We start from the raw sequence: 22474 nt of genomic DNA on the forward strand, positions 1-22474 counted from the left end.
GCGATTTCTGTTCTCTTCCTGAAGCAAAGTTCTTAACCTGAGGTACTATTTCTGGGTTAGTGGAGTCTGTAACCTGAAGCATCTGTAACCTGAGTTACCACTGTACTTTGAGAGACTCCCTCCATGGGTTCCAGTGCCTGCTGTGGAAGCAGAGGTGGCGAGAAATATTACCCATTTCAACTTCTAATGCAAATGGCCTAATCTTCACTTTCCAAAGTAATACGCAAACTGAAACACAGTTGTCTTTCAAAAGGCACACTTCTCCCAATTATGTGATGCAGTTCTTCAACCAAATAATGTGTACAAAAATGGTCATACAGTGTTAAGGGGAAGTAGGCATACAAATTAATGTTAGTGAATACACACACACACATTACATTAGGGGAGATTGTTTGCAAAAGAAGAAGAAGAAAGTAAGTGTATTTCAGGCAAAACTGCATGCAAAGAAAGTGTATCTTAGGGGAATTTTAAAAAATATTGCAAATGGATACAGAAATGTGGAGATGTAATGCTGGGAAAATGAGAAACCGAGAGAAACTGGAATTGACAGATCACCCATCTCTATGCGGAAGCAAATGGGGATTATTATTATTACTATTATTGTTGTTGTATTTTTTGTGGCCAGGTCTGGGGAGGCTGGGGAGCAGCTCTAGGACTCTGAAGGATAAAGAGAGAAGACTGGTACAGAATGCACAGTTCAAGCAACTTAGACATGACGCAGAAAAACCACATCAGGACGGTGAGAAAGTACACTGCCTTCCTCCCCAACCCCTCCCTTTGCCTAGAGCAGGTAGCAGAGAAGCATCAGGGCAGGAACACGAAAGTGCTGGCTGTATATTGTCGGATGAGGAGGAACGTGCCGATGAAATTCAATCCTCTTCTAGCCTTTGTCCCAGTGACATTGGTGGGGATGTGGGGTGAGTAGTGCTATCAAAGGCTATTCCATGGAAGGAGTGGTTCAAAACTCAGCAGAGTTGTAAACTCACTGGTTGGCTTTAAACAACCACAATCCCCCCCCCCCGACCTCCCCAGAATCTTTATAAATGATGATAATACAGGATTTTTGAGTTAGCGCACGTGAAGCATTTTGAGCCTTTTGGGGAAAGTCCTGTAGAAATTATAAGAGCTCTGATGGAGCTCTCTTGATTCTGGAGTGCATTCAGAAATGTCACAACCCTTGGAGGGGCATTCAGCTGTCCCTGATCAACAGAGCATCTGTCAACAAACGGGCTGGCTGGGTAAAGAGGGCCAGTGGATGCCAATGCTAATATTGGCCTAGGCCCAGATTATCTGAAGGAACATTCTCCCATATGTTCTCCCCCATGCACTGTGATATCCAGAGCTTTCTCTATCATGTGTTCCTTCGTTCATGTAATTATGGTCAAGGGCAGATGGACGGTCGGCGGGCTTTCTCTGTCCAGGGGTGGGGGGGGTTGCTTTCTTTGACACTCGCTCCCTAGAGAAGAGTACCTGGCAAATCCCCTCACAGTTTATGGAAGATTATTGAAGACTTTCCATTTGGGCTTTTAGGTTGCTGTAGTTGAGGTGCATTACCTGCACGTTGAACAAATTTTGGAGACCGACTTGCTACTTATTCTTTTGTCTATTTTCACTGTCAAAATGTATTTTCTTAATTGATGTTATATAAACTGCTTACAGGTGAAACTCGGAAAATTAGAATATCATCGAAAAGTGCATTTATTTCAGTAATGCAACTTAAAAGGTGAAACCAATATATGAGATACTGTATATTCCTGCGTATAAGACTACTTTTTAACCCAAGAAAAACTTCTCAAAAGTCGGGGGTCGTCTTATATGCCGGGTCGTATTTTTTATACAGCGAGTATATCCCAGACTCTATATTTTAAGTGGAAAAGTTGGGGATCGTCTTATACGCCCAGTCGTCAAGCCTTTATTTGTTGTAATTGTAATTATTTGTCGTTAGGCGGGTCAATTATAAATGGAATGTAATTAATGAAATGTAATAGCGATGTTTATTTTTGTATTGTTGTAACTATTTGTTTTATTACTGTGGAATTTCCAGAAGAAAGCATTTGTAAAAATTAAAAGAAAAAGAAATAATAATAAGTTGCATTACTGAAATAAATGCACTTTTCGACGATATTCCAATTTTCCGAGTTTCACCTGTATTATCTAAGCAGCTGCTGCAAGAGACTTCAATATAAGGGCATGATGGACCAGTGTAACTCACCCCAAAGATATCTCTGCTTTTATGAACTCTTTATCAGCAGTCAGAGAGATTCTCAGCTCGATTACATCTCATTTTCACGATACCAATTTAGACCCGGGGCCAAATCCACACCAACTTTTAAAACTGATATTGCTCGTTCTTGCTTGCTCTCAGTGCTCATCACCACTTGTTTTAATGCGGCTACTTAGAATCTTAGAATTGGATGGGACCACGAGGGTCATCTAGTCCAACCCCCTGCAATGTAGGAATCTTTTGCTCAACATAGGGCTTGAACTCACAACCCTGAGATTAGGAGTCTCATGCTCTTCATACCTTTTCTTCCAGGCTTTTTCAGACAAGTCTTAATGGTGCTTTCTTTTTGTTATTGCATTTTGCTACAACCCTGCAGCAAGGTCTAGAACTGCTGTTAGTGGCAGTAGCTTTGATCCTGCAGAACTGAGATGATGCACCCTCTATATATTATTTAATACATGGGTAGGCAAACTATGGCCTGGGGCCGGGGCCGGCCCAATCACCTTTTAGATCCGGCCCATGGATGGTCCAGGAGTCAGCGTGTTTTTACATGAGTAGAATGTATGCTTTTATTTAAAATGCATCTCTGGGTTATTTGTGGGGCATAGGAATTCATTCATATATTTTTTCTTCCAAAATATAGTGGGCAGTGGACTGCCCCCCCCCCCGGGCTGAAAAAGTTTGCTGACCCCTGATTTAATATTTCTTAGCACTGATTGTCTCAACTGCCTCCTCTGTTGGGTCAGAGCAATAACTTCATAGATTAAAAAAAAGGAAATAAACGCCATATCTTATGTATTTGAGGGCAAAATGTGCTCAGATGCAAACCAACCTGTTTTCTAGGAGAAAAGAAAAGCATTTCAAACCAAGCCCAGGATCCTAAATAAGAGCAGAAGTCTCTCCACTTTAGCAAGTGAGGTTAATGTGTGGAAGGAAACCCTTGCACACACAGTCCTGTATGAGTGCTGCAAATGCACTTCCACTGTGATTGTGGGGACAGGGGGCACTAAGCATTGCTACATCTGAATTAGCAGCTTGGGTCGAAGTCTGCTGGTGGAACTATTGCTCATCATTTGGACCAGCAAGCGGTTCATTCTGAACTCCAAACCTTCCTTCTGCTCCCTTCTCCATTGTGCCTGGACACGATCAAAGCTCTTTTTATCTGTCTACCCTTGTTATGTTTTCATTTAACTAGAGATAGTGAACTTTATATTATCAAGGGGGACTGTCCATGATAGCAGAAGATTTTTGCTTTATTTTAGTGCAATACAATGTCAGTTCTTCTAGCTACGAGTAAAGATATAGATAGATGGATCGATGTAATAAAGAACTATTACCTGGATGCTGAAGATAGATGGAAGGCTGATCGTAGGCTGTCACTGGAAAATCAAGTTCGGGGGACAAAATCAGTTCACCTCAAATTGTTTAAAATGGGAGAGATGGCAGTGGGGAGAGTATATGGATGCTTGCAGATTCTAAATTGTGCAGAGCATACCAACAGTGCTTTAATTCTGCATTACTGTGGCCTAGTTTAGTACATTTACTTTACTTTACATAATGTTTATTTCACACTACCAGGCTAGCGGTCCCTGTCCCACAGTATCCCTTGTAACATGTGGTGCATAGAATATATATCTATTAAACCTGAAAATCATTATCTGATGATAATGATAGATGTCACCCATGCCAGGGCATTAATAGCGGAAGATTATAATAAAAAATTCCCAGTGGAGCTTTCTCTAGATAAATATACGTTTTGAGGTTTGTGTTCTGTGGTGCCTCCAGATGTGTTATTTATTGAGCATTTAGCTTCATTTGCTTGCAGAAAGCTTGCTGTTTACAGAAATCATTGCTGTTTACTGAGCATTCATTCTGAGTGGTTTTCTCGGAGGTTACGTGACTTCCCGCCACTCGATTGTTATCCCAGGCTTCCTTGTGCATTGTCACACAATATCCTTACCGTGAAAAGTCTGTTTTAAAAAGTGGGTTTGCAGAGCCTCCAAGTGTCCCTATTTTCCTGGGACAGTCCCGGATTTACAGAAGCTGTCCCAGTTTCTGATTTGACCCTGAAATGTCCCCCTTTTCCTAAAGATGTCCCTATTTTCATTGGAGACATGTTGGAGGGTATGATAGGACGTTCCTAGTTTCATTGGAGGGTATGGAATTATGTGACCTCCGAGCCGAGGAGATAAGTAACTGTACAACTTTTAGAAGACATCTAAAGGCAGCCCTGTATAAGGAAGTTTTTTTTAATGTGTTGTTTGTTTTATATATGTTGGAAGCCGTTCAGAGTGGCTGGGGCAACCCAGTCAGACGGACGGGGTATAAATAAAATTGTCATTGTTATTGTTATTGATTAGGACGTCCCTGTTTTCATCAGAGAAATGTTGGAAGGTATGGGGTTGTAGCACCAGAGCACTTCAGTCTACTTTAACTGCAAAAACCTAAATTTGCTGATACATGATTGAAACGCTCCCATAAAACAGTGACAGTTTGGAGAGGACCCTAATTGCAATCAGGCAAAACATCTAATGATTAACTGGGAATCAACTGTAATTTGCTTTAATTGTTTTTAGTTCTGAATTTTAAATTGTTGCAGCCTGCCCTGGGACATGCCAGAGAAGGACAGGTAATAAATTTAATAATAATAGTCATAATAACCCAAGAGTCTCCAGGGATGACTGAGCTTGTGTTAAGGGACCATTCTGGGGGGTTTCAGGCAATAATGTTGCCTAATATGAGAAATCACATTTATTTAAGAGATACGAGTCTGGCTTTTGTTTTCAAGTGACAGTGGACATCAGAGTATTGTGCCCTTGTTGTTTACAGCAATTAAGAGGGTGTTCACACAATGGACAATTATTTCAGGGCCCTGTGGGGGACTCTGCATGGGTAATTCAGAATGATTCAGGACACAGCATGTTGGCATTTGACCCCGGGAGATGGATTAACTTTGCTGCTTGTTCTTGGGTCCCTGACCAGCTCTGGACAAGTCGCTTTGTCTCAGCCTCAGCTCTCCAAATGTAAAAGGAGAATGAAAATTATCACCCTCACACAGTGGTAAAAAAAGATGGCAAATGTCATAAGGAATGTTTAAAGTTTTGCACGTTGAAAGTGTCCTGTCCTATATGTGACAGGGCCTGCCCAATACATTTTGGCCCCTTGAGGTGAACCACAAAATGGCGTTCTCACTGCCCATCCCTGACCAGGGAAGAACAGCTGAGTGAAGATCCACATCAGGAACAAGCGGGGTAAAAAAATATCTACATCAGGAACATGGGTGGGAGGAGATCAGCAATTTGCCAAGATGCTGCTGTAGAGGTGGCATTGAGAGGGGGGCTGCCAAGGAGGTGGCACATTCGGCCTCCAAGGAGCACGCCACAGCTGTTGCTGCCACCGCAGCAGTGGCAGCCAATGATGCATTCCTTGGATCAGCTGCCCCTCTGGATCTTGCCGCCCGAGGTGGCCACCTCATCTTGCCACATAGGTGGGCCGGCCCCGATATGTGATGATTAAAAGTAAATGGGAGTTAAGCATTATGACTTAAATCTAGTTTTTTTCCAAGCATGTTTTGATAAAGTTCCTTTCATTTTTATGTTGTTTGTTTATTAAAAAAGAAAAAAACAGTTAGCACTTCTGGCGCTGTTGGATATAGCTGTAAACAAATAAATACTAAAAGTAAACAGGAAAGATGTACGTCCCCCATCCCCGCCTCAAAGGTGCGCGTGGCACTCTGAAAATGCATCACTTTATTTATTTCATTTCCCAAATGTTTGCGGGTCTTGTCTTTCCTTATAAAAGTCCAAGCTGGCTGAATATAACAAAGAATAAAGAGCAAAGGTTTGTAAAACTTTTCTTTTTCTTTTTTTAAAAAAAGTATTCAATTTTCTTTTTCAATTATTACAAACATCGCATATCCATAACATTCATATTACATTCCCTCTTCCCACCCCTCCTGGGCTTCCCCCAACTTCCACTTCTGATTTATTTTTCACCTATTACATACTGCTGTTTCTAAACAAACAAACAAAATATTATTTCTTTATTTTCTACATATTTTTGTTGATAAAGGTGTGAGTGTTTATTTAAATCCTGCCATCAACAGTCTTCCTTTGTTTCTGCAGGTATGTTATAAATGGTTCCCATTCTCTTTCAAAGTCACTGTTGCCTTTTTCCCGAAGTCTGTCCGTCAATTTTGCCATTTCTGCATAGTTCATCAGTTTTTCTTGCCATTGTTCTTTAGTTGGTACTTCTCCAGTCTTCACATTTTGTGCCATCAAGACTCTCGCCGCTGTAGTAGCGTTCGTAAACAGCATCCTCTTCTCTTTCAGTAGGTCTTGGCCTAAAATGCCTAACAAGAAAGCTTCTGGTTGTTACTATGGTTTTTTGGGGAGGAAAGCTCTGGTTTTTAAAAAAATTTAGCCCACCGCAATGCATATCCACTCAAAGAACAAACTTTTGGGTATCTGCTCAGAAGTAACAGGGTTTCTGGGTAAGTGCGTGTAGAACAGCTGCCATAAATATTAATTCGAGGACCAGATACACTGAAATCAGTGTGTATGGTTCCTAGCTGTAATCCTAGTGTGCCCAGTTTAAGTCCATGTTGACTCCCTCAACCCAACCTGAACCAGTCATTCATTTCCATCTCTCTCATCCTTGTTTTCAAGAGAGCCCTGGACCTATCAAGGGCTCCAAGCAGGCACACATATTTGAATATTATCCAGACATTACAAATTTGCTGGGCGTAGCAATATTACGGCATTGGTGTGCCCGCCAAAAATGGGTCGTCTTATAAAAGTGTGATGCGGCACTACTCAGTACAGGGGTTAATATAATTAGATTTGGGTGGAGGGAAGGTATGTTCAGATTCCCACTCTGAGACAAAACTGAAGTGATGTCCAGGGGGTTCCATATTAGATCTTCTAGTTTATTTTTTTAATTTTAAGGCAGGAGAGGGAGTGGAAGATACGTTTAACACTTTCATCCATGTTGGCTCCCTGATCCAAATGCTACCATTAGGTACCTATATCCCCACACACCCCAGTTAACAGCAGCTCTGAGGGAGGAGGCATTTAGTTTGAGGCACAGAAAGGGTTAAACCGCTGCTGTGATAAAAAATTGGAGGCTCGTGTGGCTGCTTTGAAAATTAAAAACGAAGTTAAATGATCCATCAGGAACTTGGATCTCTGCTGTGAATTTCACTTCAGTAGCTGCTGTCATTCTTTCAGGCTAACTCAAATGATCCTGTCAGGATTGTTTCATGCTGTCACTCTGAGTTGCTTCAGTGCGGGTGTGGTCAGAGAATAAATGCATAATGAACAATTAGGAATGTGAGATAAATTCAATACAGTTCACATTTAGAGGTGAATCTACCAAATTTGAGGTCCAGCGCCAAGGGCCTTCTGGCGGTTCCCTTGTTGCAAGAAGACAAGTTACAGGGAACCAGGCAGAGGGCCTTCTCAGTAGTGGCACCCACCCTGTGGAACGCCCTCCCACCAGACATCAAAAAGAAGAATAACTACCAGACTTTTAGAGGACATCTGAAGGCAGCCCTGTTTAGGGAAGCTTTTAATGTTTAAGAAATTAGTGTATTCTAATATTTCTGTTGGAAGCCGCCCAGAGCAGCCGGGGAAACCCTGCCAGATGGGCGGGGTATAAATATATTATTATTATTATTATTATTATTATTATTATTATTATTATTATTATTATTGCAACCATATGCTAACCAAACCTTCGCCATCCTTCAAAATTTGCGCTTCTCTGAATTTTGCAATTCAGCTGCGCAGCCAAGTAATGTGTATACAAATGCATAGAACTATGTTGAAGTGTGGATAAAAGGGGAAATAACCATAAAAATGCATTGTATTAGAGGAAACTGCTTTGTAAAAGTGTGTATATTAGGCAAAGTTTAATGTGAAAATGTGTATGCTGGAAGAAATGGGCATGATTTCTCGTGAATTTTCATGCAGACGTCAATGTAAATTGATGGGGAAATATGTAGAACTGAATTTGAGATTGGGGAAAAATGGGAAAGTTCCAGAAACTGAAATTAACAGTTTTGCTCTTCCCTAGTAAAAAGTAATGTGGATATCGGCTGAGGCGAAATAGGCAAGCTGGGATGCCTGAAGGCTAAACAGGAGATGGCCTTGATTTTTTAATGTAATTAATGTGCACCTTGTTTGTTCTACAAATAGCAGCTGATAGGAAAGTTGAGCAGCCTCTTATCCCTAGAGGCTGGAGAGAGAAAGTCTGACTCTCTCTATCCAAAATTGCCACTCCTAAGGTGTTGTTTGCATTTCAAGGAAGGCCTCCAATGATGCTAACTGGAGCGTCCCTTGAAATGCAAATAGCAGCTTCAGAGAGGCAAATTTTGTCAAGGACCACAGCAGTGAGAGAAAGGGTTAAGCTTCCTCGCCCTACCCTCCATGATCCTGATGCTGCTGAAGCTTCCCTGTGGCAGCTAACTACACAACACATGCGCACACACACACATGCACAAATCACATTCATGCAGTGAGCTTCCATGCAACTGGCTGTTTAAAACAATGCAGTAATCAAAGCCTGGATAGTGCCGAGATCATTGCCCATTCAGAATAGACACTTGATGGTAGATGCGGGAGGCAGTGAGGTTCAGGACCTGGCTGGGGTCCAGTAAGAGGGCTGCTTGGTACATGGAGCTGCAAAGCCATGCCAGCACATTCACAATTGCCAGGGAGCTAGAGTTAAACCTTGCAAACATGTTTGTTGCATGCACCTACAGATGTGAAAATGTAAAACATATTGGGTACGTTCTTCCTTCATGAGAGCACAGTCTTTGCTGAAATGGTTACATGGATTTGTGTTTTTATAAATGGAGGGGGAGAAGCAAGGTGGTTTAAAGTAGGTGGAGGTCTAATTATGTTGCATGCTTAATTGTCAGGTCTAACGGGGAGAGAAAATTCCCTTGGTACAAAACGGGACAGCTCCACTGAGCTCAGCAGAAATCTAACTTGAGCCCTTAACCCGTATCTTTAATTATTATTCACTACTCTCGATGTACATCCAAATTCCGCTTAATCAAATTGTTCTTCTGAGAACAGTAAGAAAAGATGGTAATTGGTGTGGTAATCAGAAGGAGACAAAGGGCCTAATTTGCATCTGTAAGGAATATCTCCTGCACACGTTCCTTTGGAATGAATAGGAACAACATAAATTTGTTCTTTTGCACTTTTCTCATTAATGTCAAAGGAGCCTGTGGACAGGCTTTCCCAGTGGGTTTTATGGTTTTCAAGCACAGTTCATCTGCTTCATAGGCTCAGGGCATATTTACACATTATGCTTAAAGTGGCTTTCATCAAGTCTGCAATGCGCATGTAAAAACTACGTTTGTCAAAATGTGTAGCTGCTGCTATTGCTGTCGTTGCATTTCAGGCATCTATTTCTTCCATATTTACAATACTCAGATATTGATATTATGCTCAAGAAAGTGGTGTGTAGAAATAGTCCTATTCAGTGCTGTTTTTCGAGAAAAAGAGGTGCCGGAACTCACCTCCCTCATTCTCTTAGAATGGCAATGGTGTCCACCTCAGAGGTACCAGAACTGAGTTCCAGTGAGTTCCAGCTGAAAAAAGCCCTGGTCGTATTACATCAGGGGTCAGCAACCTAAGGCCCATGGGCTAAACCAGCACAGTGTGGCGCAGGGACTCGCATCTGCACAGATGCTGAAAATGGCTTTACCCCCTCACATATCAAAACCCAGCCAAGGGGGACCAGCAGACTCACAGGGGGCATATGGTTCTACCCCCTTCCTTATTTGCGTTTGCAGACTGGCAACATATAGTTGGTGTTAAGAGGTTTATTGTAGTGAGCATCAGGGCTGGAACGGCTTTAGGGTGAGCTAGGTACAATACTATTGGGTAACATATAAATATAGCAGACGCTGACATACTTAACTGATGGATGTGTCGCTATGTACAGGCAACTCCCCACCTACGTGGGGGTTACGTTCCGGGCCTCCATGCACGTAAGCAGAATGTGTGATAGGAGCCCACTGCAGTACATAAGCTTCCCACCCAATAGCATAGCGTGGTAGCAGCGAGAGCTCCTGGCTGCCATTTTGGAACCCTTGGAGTCTCTTCTTTTTCTGGACTTTTGGCTCACTGACGTCCTCTTCGGGCTCTGGGAAGGGTCTCCTCATGAGTTATGAGGAATTTCCAGCTCTCTTCTGCCATTTCAGGTTAAGAATGGGATTATTTATTTCCCATTGCTTGTGTAGATGTGGTCGTGTGCAAGTCAGTCACGCACAAGTGGGGGGATGCCTTTTCCCCCCAAATCCCAAGAACCTTGTGGTGTTCAATGCATGTGTGTGTGTTGGGGCAGGGGCTTTTCTAGGGGCCCTTTCTCATTTCAGTTCCTTCAGCACGTCCCGAAAAAGCTGTAGAAAGATTCTCAAGAGCCATATGCCATGTGGTGTGGGCGTATGGATGGGCGATGAATCTAGAAATTCTCCCATCCACTCACACACAGCTTATGGGCTTCTGCCCCACTTTATGGTTGGTTGGTGTGTTTTTTTACTATGTTCCTTTATTTGCAGTGGTCACTTGTGATGATGGACAAAGTGAAACCCCTGGAGGTCAGTATACTTATTCAATCAGTGGGGTCAGTGATTTGCTTTAACTGCATTACAGCCACATACGTATTTGCCTGGGAGCAAGTCCCATCGAAGAGTGAAATGCATTCGTGAGTCGACATGCATAGGATTCCGCTTCACCACATGGATTCCACTTTCATGATTTATACCTGTAAAGATGGTGCATAGCTAGGTCAGTTTCTGCCTTATGCTGTGCCATGTCCCAATTGACATTTAATTTCCATGTTTTTTAATAAGAAAGGGCATGAGGCATCCATAATTAAGCACATTTAAATCACATCTATTTCAGTGTGGGAGAGTTAAGCCATGATCATGAGACACAAGTCTTTCGTCTTCAACGTGGCAGTGTATTGTGGGCTCAGTGCTGCTGATTGTTATTGTTATTTTTGCTATTATCATCATCATCATCATCATCTTCATCAGAATTAGGTTTCTTATCTGCTGTTCACCATAATGTCCCAGGGCGCATTACAACAATGTAAATACGGATAACAGTTAAAACAATTTACTATCAAAAGAATAGGTATTTCATCTTGCACAGGACTTTCCCCCCTCCCCCAGTGTGTGCCCTGAACTGTTCCCAAATCTGCTCCAGAGGGTTAGGAGAAACCCCATAACAGACTTAGGAAGGTGAACAGGGGCAAGCAAGAGGGGGGAAGTCCTGTTGGATACGCGGAAACTGTTCCACTTATACAATGAATGACACAGTGCCACATTGAATACAAGCGTATATTTTTCAGGTGTCAAAGGCAAGGTATGCATTCTAGTTTTGGACCACATCCACATGGCATCTTCATCATAATGCCATCCTATACTTTCCCATCACCACAATTTAATCTGGATTTACCGTTTCCACTGGTACGTTTTTTCTAAAATTGTGTTTTTTCCATGGAAGTGGTAAAACTGGATCACAGGGAAATAATACAGGACAAGATAGCATTTTGATGAAGATGTTGTTGCTGTGCTAAACTTGCTCGTATGAGCCCACAATAAACTGCTGTGTGGAAGCAAAATTGATCGGCTGCCCCAAGAGGAGGGAGAAGGTGCAGGGGGTGATGCTATGTTCGATGGTTTTGCCTGGATGTCTTCAGTATCTTAGTGTTTCCCCAACAGAACGGACTGTGAGGCTCAGCGGTACCAGCTCCAAGTGTTCTGGGTTGTTGGAGATTTATCTCGCAGGCAAATGGAAGAGCATTTGTAGCACAGGTTGGACACAGCAGAATGCAGACCTTGCCTGTAAACAGCTAGGCTGCGGTTTTCCCTTTGGACTGCTGCAACCGTTTGCCAAAGAACCGCAGAAGCAAGAGATGCTCGTGTTGGGCTGCCAGGGAAATGAGACAGCCCTGAAGGACTGCGCCCTGCAAGAATCCAACTGCACTTCCCATTTGGCCTTGGTTTGTCAAGGTAGTTAAAACACTCCTTCCTGCTTGCATTCTCTCTTTGGGCAAAACAAGTGTGACATAGAAGAGTAGCAGGGGTGTTTTGGAAGCGACTTCGCATTGTACTAGAGATTCAGAGGTGTTCTCTGGCTTCCGCTAAGAGCAGACAAACCTTCAACTGAATGTAAACTTACGATAGAGACACATTTGAGGCCTAAAGCCACTAAATGCAGTCAGCCATCTTAACAACAGTAGGGTTGCCATATTTCTAAAAGTAAAAAACCAGGACACCCTGAAAGTTGTTGAGCTTTTTTTAGACAAAACCCAAAACACGATTTTCGATTGACTCGCCTAAGATCCAGGACAAAGCACTGCATTTCAAAAAAATCCTCCCAGACGTCATTTCTGCCTTTGAACTCCTGGTAATGTCTGGTTGTGTGGCAGCCTAAACAACAGCAATAGTTCTTCTTCCCCCTAGAAGGCAGGTGCATCTACCTCTAAATATTAACTCCCCCTAGAAAGCAGGTGGATCTGCCTCTAAATATTAACATGACTTACCACAGTACAATTTACATACGGGGGGGGGGTACTCTAGAGCAGCGTTTCTCAACCGCTGTTCCGCGACACACTAGTGTGCCGTGAGATGCTGGCTGGTGTGCCGCGATGTGCGGCAACGAGAAGGGCGATTTGCATTGTCACGTGCCTGGAACAAGTGTGTTCATGGAACAAGTGTGCCTTGGCCCAAAAAAGGTTGAGAAACACTGCTCTAGAGAGGAAGGTCCTCTGCTCTGAAAGGCTGTCAGGGGACAGCCCTCTATTTAAAAACATTATCCACTTGAGGGCTGTCCAGTCCAAGTCTGATATAACAAGGGAGATCAGGAGCCATCAAGTTGCCTGCCAACAGTTACCAAGACCTGATTACAAGTTTCACCTTTTTTCCGTGCTGGGACAAGCTCTGAAAAACTCACTCTGCACGTTTTCATGTGTGGTTCAGTTTGAACCAAAGGGGAAACCTATCTATAGAAGGCTGCTCTTGGCTCTTGCCTATAGCAATACTGATAAACTCACTCCCCGGTTCCCCCTGTGCGACCCCTCTTAAAAGCTATAGCTCTTTTTCTTCTTTGGGTTGAGCTCATCCCTTTGGTTGCATTGATCATTTCAGATCCCATGGAAACCTCAACAGTATCACAGCCAACAACAGCACCTTTCGTGACCTCCTTAAAACCCACTGGTAAGAAAACTAAGAAGCACAAATCCCCCAACTCTTTATTGATTCTGCTGCAAGTGATCAAAGCTACAGAAATCATAATTGTGATTTTAAAAATTTGTTTTCCCATCTAATAATTGTCAATAGGCCTCTCTTCCATGCCTTTGTTTAATCCCCTTTAAAACCATCTAAACTAGATAGCATAGCCGTATTCTGTAGCGGTAGATTCCATACATTAATGATGTGTTGTGTGAAGGACTGCTTTCTTTTATCTGTCCTGAACTAGCTGCCAGTCAGTTTAATTGGATGACCCAAAGTTTGAGTATCTTAAGAAAAACCCTTCTCCGTCCAATTTCTCCCCGTTATGCATACTTATAATATCAATATCCTAAATGTTCTCATTGTCATTATCGTATACATGTCTACTCATGAGACAATCCCACTTTCAATGCGGCTTTGTTCCAGCTAAATGTACCGTATATAAAAGTTTGCAGCCTGTGTAATTTCCCCCTCCAAACGCGAAAGCAGTGACACTTTAGCTCCCTCTTGTAAGGTGAATGCTCCCACCATTCATCATTTTGGTTGTCTTTTGCTGCACTTTTGCAATGTCCTTTATTCAACACCCCAACTGTAGCCTTGCTATCTGCTTATATAAAGTTACCATCATGCTGACTGTTATTTCGTATCGCTTTCCTAGTTATCGCTTATCAACCATGACCTGATCGCAAGATCTTTCTTGTAAAGCTAGTAGAGCCCGTGAAAGTATGTGAAATCATGTTTCCCCTACCATGGGCATCATCAGAGATGATGCCATGCAGGGGGTTATATGCCATTTTCCTTACCCATCCACCCTGTTTGGAGACATCCTTCTGGGTCTTATTTCGGGCAACTAAAGCAATACAGCCAACGGTGAAGTAAGTCTTATACTGCCTGTCAGCTTCCTCCTCTTTAAGTCTTAGCAGGGAGATGGATGGGGACAAAACTAGAATGGACTCTGCCTGTCACTGGCTCTGGCTTCGCCTGCGGTTGACCTCCCTGCCTTCTACCCTAGCAGTCCCAATGGCACCAGGCACCACTGAGTTCAGGGATAAAATTCACATCCAAGCCAGACACTTGCAGCTCATGCTGTTGACCACTGTACTGCCACACAACTTTGACAGTGCCTTACACTCACTTCCCTGCTGTCTTTCTCTTACAGTTGCTCCAAGGATAAGGCTAGAAGATGGGACCTCTTTATGCTCTGGGACTACGGAGCTGAAGTTTGGAGGTCGCTGGGAAATGGTTTGCCTGGCTTTGCAAAGCTGGTGGGATGGGTTAGCACCCAGGGATTGCCAAGGAGCAAAGTGTGAAGCTTCAGTAGGACTTAAGGACCTGGCGTGGAGGAATCCGTTGCCTGCCCACTGGTCGACGGTGCAGTGTGAGCAAAGGAACCTTAGCTTGGGCTGTCTCGACAAGACACAAGGGTGCTTGATAACCTTGGTTAAATGTTCAGGTGGGCAAGGCTGACTAGAAGAGCACACCTATGCTCTGCTTTCCTCATTTGGATTATATGGAATTCCATCTTAGCATTGCGGGGTGAGAGGCGGTTGTATACATTTGATACACAACTGTAATCAGCTGAAGTTGTAGAATTCTGGATTCGATCAGACTGCAGGTATAGGATAGTATTTTTTTAGAATACCAAATTCCCTCATTTTACAATTAATAATAATAAGCTCCATCCATTTTTTTGGGGGGGGGTAAATAAATCACATAATGGTTTTAATGTAATCAAGTGGTATATGAATATTTTTTTAATGAGATAAAATAAATATAGTAAACTTGAACACCAGGGCTAAGCCTTTTGCTATGATGCATTAGTTTAATATCTGTTTATTAACTTTTTACATGTTTTTACATAGGGGGACATTCTCAAATATGGCCCCAGCCCCCACTGTAGTCTGAATGGGTGCAGTCCAGAATTCCACTACCACATTTTGCCGCCTTATTTCATGTGGTTGGTTGATTGATTAAATGTGGAATGGCTTGTAATTTCCTGGGCTCTCCGAAAGTAAGATTTGAAGTATACCAGTCATTTTCTTTACAACTCTGTTGCTATCGTGAACACCGAGGTTGGTAAATAGTATTTGAATGCTGTTTGCAGTGAAGGTTGAAAGCTGAAGCTTGACTTAGCCTGCACACACGCACACACACACAGGCCCTCGCACACAAAAAGAATCCTGGGAATTTACAGAGCTGCAATTCCCAGCATCATTAACAAACTACAGTTCCCAGGATTCTTGAGACAAGGGGCTGTGCTTTAATCATGTGGTGTAGACACAGCCTATGTATGAGTTTTCTGTAGCATAGTAGGAATGAATTTTGGAAGATAGATTTGCAGGTTTAGTACGGACGATGAGATAAAAAGATGAGCACAATCCGGTGAATGGAAGGGAGCAGCCGGTTTTGCTGTTAAGTGTCAGAGGCACTAACATTTATCTGAGGGCGAGCTTCCTCTAGGGATGAAATAATATGTAATCTCAACTTCTGTCTCCAGACCAAGTTTCCAAGCCCAGGGTGTCCAATGCTGAGACCGTCTTGGGAATCCTGCTGGGTCTTGTCCTCACAGCTGCCCTCCTGTTTTTCTGTGTTTCCCCAACCTATAAAAAGCTGTTGAAGAAATGTAAGTGGCATTCTTTTGTTGTGGCAAACTAGAAGCTCTTCTGTTTTGTAGAACAATGCTCCCAGTCTAAGGACCTATTCATACCATCATAGGGGAGCCCTCAGGGTCTGGTGCTAACATGACCATGTGACTTTTAGCACTGAAGCATATGGGGGGGGGGCGCTGAGGCCATAAGGGAGTGGCTTACTTAAGGCTACTCACTGATGGACTGAGATGCTACCGGTAGGAGAAACTCACACTAAAGTTCTAAAAAAAATTCATGAGCATTTAAAAAAAAAACTCTCAAATTGTTGCAGAAATGTGGAGCGCTGAATTTAATATTGGGAAAGTGAGAAACTTGTAAGAACTGAAGTAGGCAGATTTGCCCACCCTTACCTTAGTGTTTACAGTACACATACCCACTTTTCTCCATCCTCTGTCTAGGAAAGCAAGAGGCATTATCACAGTTCAGTGGCATATTTCAGCCAGGCAAAAACATTCAGAAGAGCAGCAGAGGGAGCATGTCCTAGTGAGAGTCCCAAGGTCTGGAGGTTCCACACTCCTAGTATATAGGCCATAACAGCTAATGTGCCTTAACTACATCATTTTTAGAGCCATGCAGTTTGGCACAGAGTATTTATTTTTGCCTATGCTCTATCTTGCTTAATGACCTATCAAACGTCCCTTCCCTCTACCCCACTGCAGATTCAAAAAACAGAGAGCACCAGTGGATTGGCCCAAATGGAATGAATCAAAATGGTATGTATGTACGCATGTATGGCATTTTTATTCTGTCCTTCAAGCAAGTCTCCATGGTGTTTTACAAAAATTAAAATCCATAAAATACAAAATGCAATCAAAATAAGCTAAAACAATAGCAATATAATATCTATGCCATGAGCATAGGAGAAACATAAACAGCATGAAATCAACAAGGTGGTGGATAAGAACAAATCCAGCTACCTCTCAACCCAAGACACATGCAAGACATGAATAAATCCATGTGAACCTCTTTTGAGGTTGTGTAATGTTAATATGGAATAGACAGAGTTATTGAACATGCATCCCAGGTGTTTCAGGTTTTACATTCGCATTATAAACTGTTTTAACAGGCATGCCTAACTTGCAACTCTGGCCAGTTTGGTTTCAGACAGACCAACCTGGTGTTACTTGACTCAGTAACAGACTATCATTTGCTACCTAGCAAGTATGATGTACACGCATTAAATTCGTAAGTAGAGGTACCACTGTTATGTGTAATCTGGGTTTCCATTTCCTACTATGTACAGCCAAATGTGGAGTTTTATTATAGCATGATATTACAGAGATACAGAAGCGATGTTATCATACTGTAATAAACACTCCACTTATTCTTTACCCCTTGGACTGTTAGGGTCAGAGACCCAATCTAATAATCACTGTTCCATTGTTCCACATTTATGTCTGAAACATCATAGCAGAAAACTGAACTTCCATACATATATGCTATTAGATTTTTGATGATTACAGTACATGTTATCATCTTTCAGAGATCACAGTAAGATCGTTTACTCCCTCTAGAGGCAAGAAATAGCTTCTTTGTTGCAGCAAACCAAAAGCTAGGAAGCCAATATATTCATTATGTTCCTTTCATTAAACAATGAGATGTATATTTAACTGAAAGTTAGGATATTTTCTGGATAGAAAGTGATTCCACATTATGCTTTTATTTAGTTTCATTCCATCGCAGCAGTTCTGTCACGTTCCAGCTACGTCCTGAAAGCCAAGAGGTTCAGGAAGAAAATGAGTATCCAGCCCTGAAGAAAAACCTTTCTCTCTCACCCTATGCAGGTAACATACAATAGGTGGGGTTTTAAAGTCCTATAGTGTGTATCACATGACCTTTCTTTAAAAATCCACTGTGTTCCAAAGGATACCAGTCCTACTGCAGCCCAGGCTGGCATTCTTGGTATTAAATTGAATGAGTTTACATACCATTCATATTGTTGATGCTGGGAAATGTGAGTGTCATGTGCCGTCCGAACCAATAGAGTATTATGACTGATGATAATTTTTAGTTCTGTGCCTGACCTTGAGGCTTTATGTTACTCCAGTCTTAGCTGCATAGGCTGCATTCACACACATCATCACATGGTTTGGCACTGCATCCATTCCTTTTGCACAACCATTGGCACATATTCTTGGAAAAGTCTCTTCATCCTGGACCTGTTTCCCCAATACCCTTCTTCATATTTTATTGTTTATTACATTGCTCAAGGCGAATTGTATATTATATTGATCCAAGGCGATCCAATGGTTTGAATACAAATATCTGCATAAGCAAATGGAAAGCACTCCCACTTACGCAGGCAGCAGGAGCATCAATTTCCAACAATTTCTCCCACCCCAGAAGTAGCCTGTTGTAGCAAACACATCCTGTGCTGGAGAGACCTCCAACCAATTAAGTGTGGCTTTTCAGGGGAGAATGAGTGGCTGTAGCAGAAAGGGTCAAGAAAGCCCTGTTGCACTCATGGAACACTCCATGCCATTCTCTGGATCAAAGCCCATTATCAGTGAGCAATGAAAACACAAGAAGACAGTATTAAAACCATTCTCTTGGCATTCAAAATATTTTCCGAAAGAGGAGGGTTTTTAGTCTTTTCTGGCCCTTAGGTAACAGTCTTAAACACTCCCCAATTCTCCAAGCAATTAGAAATTCACTGACAGCGCTGCAAGGTTTTGTTTCCTTCCAACGAGAATGCAGGAGACATACGATGCCTTTGCAGTATCTTGTTCTCTGCTGCCCCAGAGGGCAGAACCTGATCTGTTGGGCTTAATCCACAGGAGGGAATATTACATCTTCTTTAAAGTAAGAAGTTTCACAATTGAGCCAATTATCTGCAGGGATAATAGGCTCTCCCTTACCAGAGGTATTCAAGCACAGATTGGACAGCCTTCTGTTGGGGATGCTCTAGCTCTGGGTTTCCTGCAATGAGCTGAATGTTTAGCTAGGTGGCCTACAAGGCCTCCTCAAATATGATTCTATCCGTGTGTGTGTGTGTGTGTGTGTGTGTGTGTGTGTGTGTGTGTGTGTGTACACAGAGAGTGAGAGAGACCATAGTGGCAGCAGAAGGGCTCTTTCAGCGCAATCACTAATTCTGCATCAGATTCCCAGAGAGGATCTGCACCACAAGTGTGCCTCAGTATTTTTTTTTAACCAGCTCCAGCTAAAAACTGTGTCTACCCCCAAATTCAAACTGCCGAAAACCTTTCTTCTCCCCTCTCCTCCCGCCCCCCACCCCCCCTCGGTGTTGACTTTAGACTCTTACCATGCAGGTAAGTGCCCTGTTAAGAAAACATCTCCAGAAAATAAAGAGGAAACACCAGCCACTCACCACCGGTATTAGGAAGCAATCCACATAATTGTAGGCAGTTATCTAGAAAAAATATAACAATAGCATGCACTGGTATACTGGGGTGCAAGCTGATGAATTGTTGGAATTAATTGTTGTTAAGATCTTGACCTCTATTAAGGAAATGCAACATACACCGTATTTTTCGCTCCATAAGACGCACTTTTCCCCTCCCAAAAAGGAAAGGGGAAAGTCCGTGCATCCTATGGAGCGAAAGCCAGAGCCAGAGCCTTCCTTCCCCCCCCCTCTCTCTCTCACACACACACCCCTTCCTTCCTTCTCTCTCTTTCTCTCTCGCCTTCCTTCCCTCCCTCCCTCTTCCAACTTGAATAAAATATTTGGGGGGGGGCAGGTGAGCCCCACCTCACATACCGTCTCAGCCTTTCTCAACCTGTGAGTCCCCAGATGTTGCTGAACTACAACTCCCATCACCTCTAGCTAGCAAAGCCAGAGCTCAGGGATGATGGGAGTTGTAGTTCATCAACATCTGGGGACCCACAAGTTGAGAACCGCTGCAATTGACCTCAAGACAAAGTGCATGCACACTATATGGATGACAATGCCCATCAACATGGGGGGGGATGACTTCCTCAAATATTTAATGGGGGGGCAAAGGCATCTAGGCCTCTAGGTGTTGGCTGCTATGCCTAGGACAATTCAAGAAAGCAAAATATTTTTGTCTTGTTTTCCTCCTCCAAAAAGTAGGTGTGCCCTATGGTCAGGTGCCTCTTATGGAGCAAAAAATACGGTAAATGTAAGGTGATTGGATGAAGACAGTTATTGAGTTTGTACCACACTAATGCAAAGGGAGATCCTTGAAATACTAAAAGCATTACGGCATATCCTGCTGCTACTTTAGTCTCTGTTATTTTAGTATTTCCCTGGAATATGCAATTCCCTTTGAAACATTACAGTATTTTTCTATTTTTCTTTTTGTACAGCTCTGGAAGGGGCAAGCAACAGATCCTCCAACCCCCCAGACAACTCTTCTGACAGTGATTACGACTTATGTTCTGCACAACGGCTGTAAAATCGGAAAGGTATGCATGGCTATTTCAAGAAACTTTCACGCCCAAGCTGATCTCTGATTATTTGTTTTTTGTTCGTGTTTGCAGATCCTTAGGTTGAAAGAAAACACCAGAAATAGGGCAGGCCTGTAGCATAAATTAAAACTGATTTTTGCTGTGTGTGCAAACAATGAGAGTTTAGACAGGCGCTTTAGCTGTGAGTCAGGCAAAACCTGTAGGATATAATCCTACAAACTTCAGTAATTGCATTGTCACTTCTTAAAATACTGAATGAAATGAAATATTAATTTTGTGGGATTCATGATCTCCCCTGCAGATACAGATGGAATCCAATACAAGGGAAGGCTGGGGTCAGCAAAACTGGAAAAAGCTTTCCACCCACACAAATCAGTGTGAAATACCATCAGCATCCTCCTTGCAACCATATATACCTTCTCTACCTTCATAGAGATGGAATAGCAAAGCCACTGGATTTCCTTTTCAATGCACTGAGAGGAATTAGGATCTCTACCTCAAATCATCCACTGTTGTTCTATATTCAAACCTCATAGTGGAATTATGTTAGGTTCTCTCTGTTTGAGGGGCTATAAAAATGACCTTTGGACTTCAGCTGTAGTACAGTCTTTGCCAACCTTATACTGCACCCTGCAGTTGTTTAGGACGATTCCCATCAGCCCCAGCCTGTGCTAGAGGACACAAGGTTGGTGAATGTTGCTAGATTGTACCTAGATCTCTCAATGGCGATCACTGCAAAAATTAGGACTGTCTCAAAAAATGCTAAGGTCCCTCGCAAGCGCTAGCTGGGCAAGATTTCTGACAATGTTGTGCAATTGGCTGGGTAACCATTCAGAGTTAAGACAGGAAAGTATGAATTAAAACCAAAACCAAAACAAGGGAAAGCTGTCGTTATTGAACAAACTAGGACTGCTTTTTAAAGAATATTTCCAAGCACAACAGTTTACCCTAGTAGCTAATGTCTTATTGACTAAACTAGATTATATGTTTATAGATTTGTCATAATTGGGCAAGTATAGCTGTGGGTTTTTAATGTCAACTCTTTGTTTTGCACGTGAGTGCATCTGGAATTTGTAAATTGTGTATATTCATGTTTAATATCTGGAAGTATAATAAAAGCAGGAGGGGACACCCCAGACATGCAAACTGGCAGGAGCTTAATGTATTTTGTATTTGAGACTGGGCACAATGACAGTTAAGTGGTGGGCCACAGTTCAGAGACTAAAGGCTGGTTGGCATATTGTACAAAGTTGCCTCTCGTCCCGTTCAATGCAATACCCATTGATACAAGCTTCCATACATTTCAAAGACTTTTTAGACATTTAAATGATGCAGAAGCCATTTCATAGTTTTCAGTTGCAAAGTGAGACAGCAGTTTGAAAGCTGCCAGTGAAATTCTTTGTGAAGTGCGCAGTTACCCCTTACGATGATCCTCACAGTAAAAACCTATAAATAATTGTGGAACTTCAGTATAATTTAGGAGGTTGCCATGCTCTGTGCCTAAATAATAATACTCCCCCTTCCTGATCCAAAGAACTTTTTTTATAAAGGTACTTCTGGAATTTTAAAAATGATGTTAGTAGGTTAAAAGATTACCATACATGTAATTACACACATGGTGTCGTGGTTAGTGTGTTGAATTAGTAGAGAGAGATTTGTTCATATCTGCACTCAGCCGTGATGCTCATTGTGTTACCTCCAGCTGACCTACCTGACAGGGTTGTTGTAAAGACAAAGGCAAAGACCATACGATTGTAAGTTCCAAGGTAGAAAGTTGAGACTAGAAATGCAGTTAAAAACAAAAAAGTGGTTTCCCTTCGGAATGAAATTGACTAGACAAAAAACCTGTTCTGTCCTAGACAATTTAACCACTCCATTGATTTGTATGGGATTACAAAAGAAAAAGAAAACAGTTTTATTTACAAAGCAGAAAAATGGAAGAAATGTGCTTACTTT

General features: G+C 42.3%; 1 protein-coding gene across 3 annotated transcripts; it reads left to right on the forward strand.

The window, feature by feature from the left end:
* The first annotated feature begins 697 nt into the window (after positions 1-697).
* On the forward strand, positions 698-21664 carry CD5 (CD5 molecule). 3 transcript variants are annotated; one of them, XM_035123930.3, is made up of 10 exons: positions 698-917; positions 10800-10838; positions 11970-12260; positions 13398-13466; positions 14641-14934; positions 15979-16104; positions 16789-16842; positions 17797-17913; positions 20417-20515; positions 20820-21664. In XM_035123930.3, exons 1-9 carry the CDS (start codon positions 713-715, stop codon positions 20503-20505), a joined length of 1284 nt encoding a protein of 427 aa, XP_034979821.2. In that variant the 5' UTR covers positions 698-712; the 3' UTR covers positions 20506-20515; positions 20820-21664. The 3 variants fall into 3 exon arrangements, with proteins under 3 accessions (XP_034979821.2, XP_088520884.1, XP_088520881.1); XM_088664758.1 differs by having other exon boundaries at positions 14641-14859; XM_088664755.1 differs by lacking the exon at positions 10800-10838.
* Positions 21665-22474: the final 810 nt, after the last annotated feature.

Source organism: Zootoca vivipara, chromosome 1 (genome assembly GCF_965207765.1).
Source record: "Zootoca vivipara chromosome 1, rZooViv2.hap1.1, whole genome shotgun sequence".
NCBI classification, from domain to species: Eukaryota; Metazoa; Chordata; class Lepidosauria; order Squamata; family Lacertidae; genus Zootoca; species Zootoca vivipara.

Coding starts and splice junctions, on each gene's coding strand:
- CD5 (XM_035123930.3), top strand. CDS start 713: ATGACGCAGAAAAACCACATCAGGACGGTGAGAAAGTACACTGCCTTC. Junction 918..10,799: donor GACATTGGTGGGGATGTGGG/GTGAGTAGTGCT, acceptor CTTTATTTGCAG/TGGTCACTTGTGATGATGGA. Junction 17,914..20,416: donor TTCTCTCTCACCCTATGCAG/GTAACATACAAT, acceptor CTTTTTGTACAG/CTCTGGAAGGGGCAAGCAAC.